Source organism: Peromyscus californicus, unplaced genomic scaffold (assembly GCF_007827085.1).
Source record: "Peromyscus californicus insignis strain IS unplaced genomic scaffold, ASM782708v3 Scaffold_5__1_contigs__length_169319896, whole genome shotgun sequence".
Classification (NCBI taxonomy): domain Eukaryota; kingdom Metazoa; phylum Chordata; class Mammalia; order Rodentia; family Cricetidae; genus Peromyscus; species Peromyscus californicus.
Window position 1 is genome coordinate 15898909 of NW_026294573.1, and position 9189 is coordinate 15908097.

The 9189-nt window shown below is 51.0% G+C and overlaps 1 protein-coding gene across 1 annotated transcript; it reads right to left on the minus strand.

Moving 5' to 3' along the window:
- Window positions 1-543: 543 nt before the first annotated feature.
- Mul1 (mitochondrial E3 ubiquitin protein ligase 1) lies at window positions 544-8825 on the minus strand. The gene is made up of 4 exons (XM_052716134.1): window positions 8585-8825; window positions 4709-4796; window positions 4005-4125; window positions 544-2482 (listed from the first exon to the last, which is right to left on the minus strand). The coding sequence occupies exons 1-4, from the start codon at window positions 8702-8704 to the stop codon at window positions 1753-1755; spliced, it is 1059 nt and encodes a 352-aa protein (XP_052572094.1). The 5' UTR covers window positions 8705-8825; the 3' UTR covers window positions 544-1752.
- Window positions 8826-9189: the final 364 nt, after the last annotated feature.

Genomic DNA, 9189 nt, shown 5'->3' on the forward strand with positions numbered 1-9189 from the left:
GACCACCATGTAGATTCTGAGACTTGAACCCAGGTCCTCTGCAAGAACAAGTGACATCTCTTAAAGCACTGAGCCATCTCTCCAGCCCTAGCTGTTTTGAGATGGGGTCTCACTATGTAAACTAGGCTGGCCTCGAACTCACCAAGACTGGCTTGTCACTATGCCCCACTTACTGGAGTGGCAGCTGGTACAATACTGTGTACACAGCACTGAATATTAACATCCCCTTGCTGTCCACAGTGCCCCGCTCTACCTCAGCTGCTCCAGTGTTCCAAACAAGACAACTAGGTCAGCAAGGTCAGGTGGCAGCCCAGACCAGCTGTCTAGGGTAGTATTTAGGGCTCACTAGAGTCCCCCGTGGGCATGGCAAGCATGGGGACCTCAACAACCACGAACTGCATTCCATCTTGGGGAGCCACCTCACAACCAGAGGAAAACAGAAGTCTCCAAGCTCCATCTCACCCTGTCACGTGGAGCTTCAACTCCACCCCAGGGAAGCCTCCTCTCAGCCACTCAACTAGTGAACCAAGCAAGAGACACATGTGACGCAGCAGTCTGTTTAATTTGTACGCTCACTCGGACAGTGCAAGTTCCATTGTCAGAGCCTGGAAGAAGCCCTTCTCCCGCACGAAGGAGGACAGGTGAATATTCAGAAGAGGAGCTCGTGAGTACCAGTGTCAGAGCCTGGAAGAAGCCCTTCTCCCGCACGAAGGAGGACAGGTGAATATTCAGAAGAGGAGCTCGTGAGTACCAGTGTCAGAGCCTGGAAGAAGCCCTTCTCCCGCACGAAGGAGGACAGGTAAATATTCAGAAGAGGAGCTTGTGAGTGACTCCTGACGGCTCAGATGAAGGACAGTCTCCCATTTCTCTTGCACTCACAGGTTGGGGCGGGGGTGGGGGGGGGAGCGCTGCTGGGGCTGTTGACAGGGACAGTGAAGTAGTCTTGACAGGCCCGCTGTGAGGGTGCCCAACAGCTACCTTTCTTTGGCAAAAGCAAGCAGAGAAGCTACAAAGGCCAGCGGCCAAGACAGCAGTGACCTTCACTCGCTTTCAGTGAGGCCTTTCCACAGGAAACCAACAGAATGCACTGAAACACATGCCAGGCCCTTTAGGACAGAACTGGGTGTCGTTTTACTTCTGTAGGCACGAAATATACAGTGTTTGATGGATGAACAACCCCCTAGAAACACCCAGAAATGTCTATTGTCCTCCTGCTGACCTGTGTCCCCTACACATGGGCCAGGCAGGCATGCTGATCTCACTTCCTGCCGCCTTCTCCACACGTGTGCACACATTACCCAATAAGCAAGTAAAAGAGAGACACAAGCGGCCTGTCCTGCCTGACAAGTTTTAAGAAATTCCTTCCCATAGACAGAAGCAAGGAGTCTGGGCAGTCTCCCAAGAGGCCACACTGCAAGGCCCTCAGAGCTCGGCCTTCCTCCCAAGCTAAGGGAGTCAGTACCCTAGGGAGCAAACGTCGAGACCACTGGCCTTGGTGCTTGGACAATGAGCTGGTCTTATTCAGTCACACACACGGATCTGGCTCCTGAGAAGGGGGAGCCACCCAACAGCCCCCACCAGGTGCTTAGAACTGGAAAGGGACCTGTCCAGTTGAAAAGCAACCCCAGCTGTCGGAGATGTGGGGCTCGACAGTGTCCCCTCCACCGTACCTTAAGGTACAGCCAGCCCACCAAAGGCCTCAAGATAAACCCTGACAAGGGGAGGGACGTTTGCAGGGTGACTGCAAGACCCCTAGCTGTTGTACAAGGGAATCACCCTGGTGATCTCCCGACGACAGATCGGGCACCTCTTGGGCTCTGGCAAGGCGAGGTAGCACTGGCGGCAGGAACAGACGTGCCCGCACTCCAGGAAGACGCAGGACTTGAAGCTGCTCAGACACACGACGCAGGCGCTCTTCAGACTCTCCCTGTCCTCCGGCGAGGCCTGGGTCAGCAGGTGGGCCTCGTGTTCCCGGAACTCCTTCTGGAGCCGCTGCTGGCGCAGACGCTCCTGTCGCTGCAGGTACTGCCTCCGCAGGATGAAGAAGAGGGTGGCACAGGTGGCAAAGCCGAACACCAGGACCAGAACCTTCCAGAGCCGCACACTGGACTCCTGCCTGTGCAGCAGGCTGTCAAAATCCTGACTGCTCAAGTAGTACTGCATGCCTTGCTTGGGGGGCTGCAGGCGGACGGAGTTGTTGTCCAGGACCAGTTCGCCAACCCCAGTGAGAGTGGCCCCCACCTTCAGCATCTCCTCTGTCTCCTGGATGCCTTTGGGCCGCTCCCCACTGATGTAGTGGCCGATGGCATCGGTGAACGACTGCACAGAGGGGTGGAACTTCTCGTATATAGTCTCCAGGCCCAGATCCACCGAGTCGAGGGGCTTCAGCACCCGCACAGCCACAGCTACGCTGTCCTCGTGCGGGACAAGGTCAAAGGGCACAGTGTTAGTCCTCTGGTGAATGATCTTGGAATAGTCATTCCTAAAAGAACGCAAGGACCGAAGATGAACAAAAGAGGAACAGGTACCCAACTCCCACACAGGGCCACCTACATGCAGATACGGCCCCAGAACCCACGGGATGGATTCCGCCATCGTAACTGGAGGCTGGTCTCTAAATCAGTCTATTCTAGAGCAGTGGTTCTCAATCTTCCTAATGCTGTGACCCTTTAATATAGCTCCTCATATTGTGACTCCCCAACCATAAAATTATGATGCTACTTCATAACTGTAATTTTGATACTGTTATGAATTGTAATGTAAATATCTTTGTTTTCCGAGCCGGGGCGGTCATGGCACACGCCTTTAATCCCAGCACTCAGGAGGCAGAGCCAGGCAGATCTCTGTGAATTCCAGGCCAGCCTAGTCTACCGAGCAAGATCCAGGACAGGCACCAAAACTACAGTGAGAAACCCTGTCTCGGGGGAAAAAAAAAAAAATCTGTATTTTCCAATGGTCTTAGGTGGCCCCTATGAAAAGGTCATTTAATACCCCCAAATGACCCAGAGGTTGAGAACCACTGTTCTAATGTATTAAATCACTGAGATCATAGCGAGGAGGGTCCACTTTAGATCCTCAGGTTTCAGTGGGCAACAGGGAGCAACAGAGGTCACCTTCAGTGTTTATTCCCTGTGTTGCTGTCATACAAATACCTGAGACAAAAACCTGCAGGGGCAGATGGGAAATGGTTACTTCATGTGATGGCACAAAATTGTTGTTTTATTTTATTTGTGCTGAAATGTGGTGATATTTTATTTGTATGTTAATTAATAAAGTTTGCCTGGAGATCAGAGGACACAGCCAGCCATAGACAAAAGTCAGGCAGTGGTAACACATGCCCTTAATCCTATCACTTAGCAGGCAGGGTCTCTGTGTGTTCAAGGCCACACTAGGGAACAGAGCCAAGTGTGGTGACACATGTCTTTAATCCCAGTACCAACCATAGAGACCTGGAGGTCTGTACAGACAGGCAGTGACAAGGAAGTGAGGTGGCTGGGCTAAGAGCCAATGAGAGGGCAGAACAGCAAGGCAATAAAAGCCTGGGTAGGCAGAAAGTAGCTAGATTGGGAAGTTATGGCAGCGTGGTGAGTAAGGTTAGCTGGTAGCTCTCACCATTTCCCTGATCTCTACAGCTTTCACCCTACATTTGGCTCTGTGTTTCTTATTTAATAAGACTGTTTAGAAATTCGTCTACACAAAATTATTTAAACAAATCCACACGTGACTAATGTATAAGTGAGTGGTTCTACAGCTGCAGTGTGCTAAGAATCAACAGATTCAGGTCCCTTCTGTAATCAGGAAGTGGGCCTAGGAGCCTTCTCTGTCTGTCACTGGCTGCCTCACAGGTTCTAAAGGAAGTGCACATTCACACAGCAGTTCTGGGGGTGTGGAGAGGCAGCTCTGCAACTGTCCCCACAAAACTAGAGACGCGGCAAGGCCAGGCCCAGCCTCCAAACAGACAGAGTGAGCTTCCAGCCAGTGGAGAGCGGCGAGAGAACACGCACCAGAGGTGGGTTGTCCGGTTCCACACCATCTTGTGCTCCTGAAGCGTCAGCCGCTGGATCACCCCCTTACAGTTTTCCACAAACTGGCTGTTGAGTGTTTCTTTAACGGACCGCACAGCTCCTGTGGAGAGAGCAATCATGGTCCTTCTGAATCACGACGGCGCTGTCCCGGTTTCAAGGTTTCAGCATGTGTTTGAGCTGAGTTTCACTAATTAATCAACACAATGGCATCTGTATCACCACAAGGCACATTTGGGTAGCACTCTGCAGATCACCTTATGTAGGCGGTTCATTCGAGTCAAATCACTCAGGTCTTAACTATCTTATACCACACCAAGTCTCTCTATAGTAATCAGAAACCCACAATGGCTTGGTCACCTTGCCCAAGACAACAGGCCCCAGGACCACTCAAAAGCTCTTACGAGGGCCTGCAAGTGGGCTCAGCAGGTGAGGTGCCACTAAGTCTGACAACCTGAACCCTGGGACCTACTCAAAGGTAGAAAGAGAGCCAACTCCCCCAAGTTGTCCTCTGACCTCCACAAGGACGGAGTGGCACCCTGCCCTCCCCTCCCCTCCCATACGAACAAGATAAAATACGTAAGCACATAAATAAATGTGAAGGGGGGTATGTGTCAGCCAAGATGGCCTTTACCTACTACTGGAAAGAGGCAGTTGCTGCCACTCACACTAAAAAGCAAACACACCTTCAATGACAGCGTAAGGCACACACTTTCCCGGCGCTTCTGAAAGAATGCCCTTTAAATCTTCACCCAAATGGATCTTCTTAGCTCCCTAAATGCAAAAATAAATAGATATTAAGTTGGCCACTGAATACTGACATGCTCAATCAAACTTAAGGTGTCGGGGGTGGGGGATGAGGAGACTGGACAGGAGGGAGTATCTAGACGATCCAGTTCCGAAGTCTGGCCCTGAACCTGACCATCAACAAGCGGGTGCTCTGGGCTCATCTTTACCGAGGTTGGAGGCGTCACCACTGGCTTCCAGTTGAACAAAACACTCCTTTAACATGAACACTTTTACAGGAAAATATAAAAGGTACTAGCCACTTGGCATACTGTAGATGAAATTCAGCAAGGATGGGACTGGATTAAGCTGGATCCTTGGTGATTTTGAACAACTTCACTTAGGATTCTGTTTCCAAAACTGGAAAGTGGGGGGGGGAGATGGGGGGTATGTGGGGGAGTGGACCACAATCTCACAGGATTTTTTGGGTGGGATAAGTGAACCCTGAGGTATGGGAAAACCCAGTGCATGGCTGACATGTGGAGCCTTACAATACTCAAGCATTCCCATGACCAAGAAAAACACCGGAGTAAGATACAAACTCAGCTCTGTGCGTTCTGTAACCTAACCACAAAATGAAAATCTAAACTCAGGAATCCCACGGCTTCCCAGGAAGGGTAATTTCATCCTTTTAGGAATTAACTAGGTCTCATGCATCCCAGGCTGGCCTGGGACGCCACACGCATCTGAGAATGTCCTTCAACTCGTTTTTGTTGTCCTTTGTTCTGGGGTTCATTGTTTGTATGTTTGTGTTTGGTTTGGGGGGGTTGTTTTGTTTTGTTTTTTGAGACAAGGTCTCACTGTAGCCCTAGCTCCCTCACACTCACTAGGTAGACCACGCTGCTCTGGAACTCAAAGATTCACCTGCCTCTGCCTCCTTAGCACTGGGACCTTCTGATCCTCCTGCCCAACCTCCCGAGTTCTTTACTACAGGTGCATCCCACCACACCTGGCTTATGGAGTGCTGGGGATCAACTCCGGGACTTCATGTGGACTGAGCAAGCACTCTACCAACTGAGCTATATCCTCTTGTCCTGGCTTTTTAAAGTCATCCAAAGATGGGCCCTGGAGAGTTCATCAATGCCAAGAGTCTCACATACAGCCAACTTGAAGTCAAATTGGTTTTGGAGTCAAGAAAGTGAAATATCAGTTACACTCTGAGCCAGCCACTCCAGGAGTAATTTAGTAATTTAATTAGGTGAACAGCTGGGCAGCTGGACTCCTACTGGGACGCCATTTGTACAGCAGACCCAGTTGCCTCCTCAAAAACTGCTTCATTGCAGAGTCCAGAACTTCTTTCACTGCAGGAACTCCACGGTTTTGTTTCTGAGCCCTTACTGAAATCAGCCTGGTGAAAAAGGACTTAGGTTCAGGAGTCCACCTTTCATATGAGTGCCAAATCAAGCCTTTGGCTGACGAACTGTGAAATTTCAGCCAAAACAAAACCATTAGCATGGACTGATCATCTACTACTTGTCAAACACCGAGTTAAGAATTGAGATATGAATAAAACAAAGCAAGATTCTCCCCTGACCTTTAAAGGTCCATCTCTCTAGATCAGCTTGACAGTTCCAACAAAACAATGCTGTCAACTAAGAACGGAGGGGAAAAGCCCAGTGTCACTGGAGTTAGGGTCAGAGCTGGGCCTCGGCATCCACAACGAGCCAGGCTCAGCCACCTGTCCTCAATTAGTCTACTAAAAAGGCTGAAGAGTAAAAAGCAGAAAGAAGACATCTATCCACTGTAGCCACATTGGGAAGGGGAAGGCAAAGATACCCAGTGGTTCTACCCCAAATCTTTCTTTGGGTCCTCACACAAAAGTATGGGTTTTTCAAATTTTTACTTTATTAATTTCTATGTATATGAGTGGTTTTGACTGCATGCTTGTCTGTGCACCACATACATGCCTGGTACCCACAGAAGTCAAAAGATCCCACGGGACTGGAGTTACAGATAATGTGTGAGCTGCCGTGTGGGTGCTGACAATCAATTCAGGTTCTAGAAGAGCAACCAGTACTCCTAACCACTAAGCCATCTCTCCAGCGGGAAGCAAGGTTTAAATGGCAGAACTGAGCAGTCAGGTTAAGGTATGGTCCTGCCCAGCACCACTGGCTCAGCCCACCCCTCCTACCAAGGTCATCCTGACAAATTCCTCAGGTCCTCGGCTTTTCCTTCTCCCAGCAGCAGGAGCTTCCTGGGGGACTTCCAATTTCTTGGAGTCCACTGTCTCAATAATCCGATAGTCAATGGGAAGGACACAACAGAAGTCCTCACTCCTGCCTGGCTGTTATACTACACTTGAACACAAAGACCTATCTTTTCTAAGCTGTCTTGGTTGCACTCCTCTTGCCAGGATAAAATACTGGGAGAAAAACAACATAAAGGAGAAAGGTTTATTTGGGTTCACAGGTCAAGGATTCACTCACTCATGCTAGGGAAGTGTCCTGGCTAGTTTTATGTCAACCAAACACAAACTAGAGCTATCTGAAAGGAGGGAACCCCAATTCAGAAAGTTCCTCCATAAGACCCAGCTTCCCTAGAGACTGATGGGGAGGGTGCAGCCCATTGTGAGTGGTATCACCCCTGGGCTGGCAGTCCTGGGTTCTATAAGAAAGCAGGCTGAGCAGCAAATGAGGAACAAGCCAGTAAACAGCACCCCTCCATGGCCTCTGCATCAGCTCCTGCCTCCAGGTTCCTGCCCTGTTTGAGTTCCTGTCCTGACTTCCTTCAGTGATGAACAGTGATTTGGAAGCATAAGCCAAATAAACCCTTTCCTCCCCCAAGTTCATTAGGTCACAGTGTTTCATCACGGTGATGGTAACCCTAAGTACTACAGGAAGTCAAGGTAAAAGGAGCTTAAAGAGGCTGGTCATGGGATACAAAGAAATGGTTTGCGTTCTGACTGGTTAAATAAATGAGCCTCTAAATTTGCTGCTTTCCGGGTTGGAGCCACACCTGCATGTCCTCCATCTCCACCCCAAACATCACCCTGTTTAAAGTGGCGACTCCCCCTGTGATGGTTAATTTGAATTGTCAGCTGGCCACAATCTAGATTCACTTGGAAAGAGTGTCTCAACGAGGGGCTGTCTAGATTGGGTTGGCCTGTGGGTGTGTAGGCATATCTGTTAGGAAACGGTCTTCACTGCTCTAACTGAAGTGAGAAAGCTGGCCTGTTGTGTTGTGGGTGGCACCATCCCTAGGTCTGGGCTCTGGACTCTGTACCAGAAGAGAAATCAAGCTGAGCACTAAGCATGCATGCCTTTGTTTCTCGTTGCTCTTGACTCAGAGGTGATCTGACAGCTGCCTCAAGTTCCTGCCTGGACTTCCCCCCGCGAGGATGGGCGGTCACCTGGAATTGAAAGCCGAATAAACCCTTTCTCCCCTAAGATGCTTTCTGTCGGAGTATTCTGCCTCAGCGAAGGAAACAAAACGAAACTTTCCGTTTAACTATCCTTCCACTTCCCTCTGCCTCACTCCAACACTTCTCACTCCATCACACCGTCCGATTGCGTGTAGCTGTCTCCTTGTCCTAGAATGAACTATCCACGAGGACAACGACCTGTTTCTCTCACAGCAGTTTTCTCGAGAAATAATTTGAGGACACATCGGTGACGTTCAGGGTAACTCCAGGGACTTCAGAAGGAAGGGGCTGGGCAGCCTCGCTGCAGCGGGTGGCCGGGGTCCCCCTCAGGGCCGCGCGTCCTCTGAGGCCCTGTGGATCCCCGGTTCGGCTCGGCGCGAGCGGCCGGTGAGGCCAGGCCGGCTCCCGCACTGACCTTGAGCTCCTGGGCGACCTGGGCCTTCTGCCGGTATATGGAGTACAGCACGGCGGTGACCATCGAGCTGGTACCCAGCAGGATGAACTGGCCCAGCGAGGGCCGCGATCCGCTCTCCATGGCGACGCCGAGCCGCGCCAGCCGCCTGGGAGCGACCCGCAACGCCTACGCCGCCGGGAAACCCTTCTCAGAAAGCGAAGGCCCGGCGCCCGTTGATGACGAAAGCCATACCGGAAGTGGGGACCGAGCAAAGGGAGCCGGAAGGACGATGTTGCCGAGGTGATTGCGATGCTGCTGCGGCCTCATGGGAAACCGATCGGCTCCCCGGAGGACCTCACGGAGCCGCCGCGAACGACTCTATGACCGTGTCAGTTCCACGAGCCAGCTGTGGTCACGTGGGAGCGCTCCCTCGGGGTTTCTAGGCTTTCTTGCTGGCTTATTTTTAAATTATATTTTATTTATCCTGTGAGTGGGTGAGAGCGTGCCACCTTGCATGTGTGGAGAGCAGGATACCCTGTGAGAGTCAGTTCTCTCCTTGCACCTTGTGGGTCCCTGGGATCGAACTCAAGTCCTTATCCATAGCGGCCAGCGCCTTCACCCACTGA

Coding starts and splice junctions, on each gene's coding strand:
- Mul1 (XM_052716134.1), bottom strand. CDS start 8,704: ATGGAGAGCGGATCGCGGCCCTCGCTGGGCCAGTTCATCCTGCTGGGT. Junction 4,797..8,584: donor AGGTCGCCCAGGAGCTCAAG/GTCAGTGCGGGA, acceptor TTTTGCATTTAG/GGAGCTAAGAAGATCCATTT. Junction 2,483..4,004: donor AACCGGACAACCCACCTCTG/GTGCGTGTTCTC, acceptor GCGTTCTTTTAG/GAATGACTATTCCAAGATCA.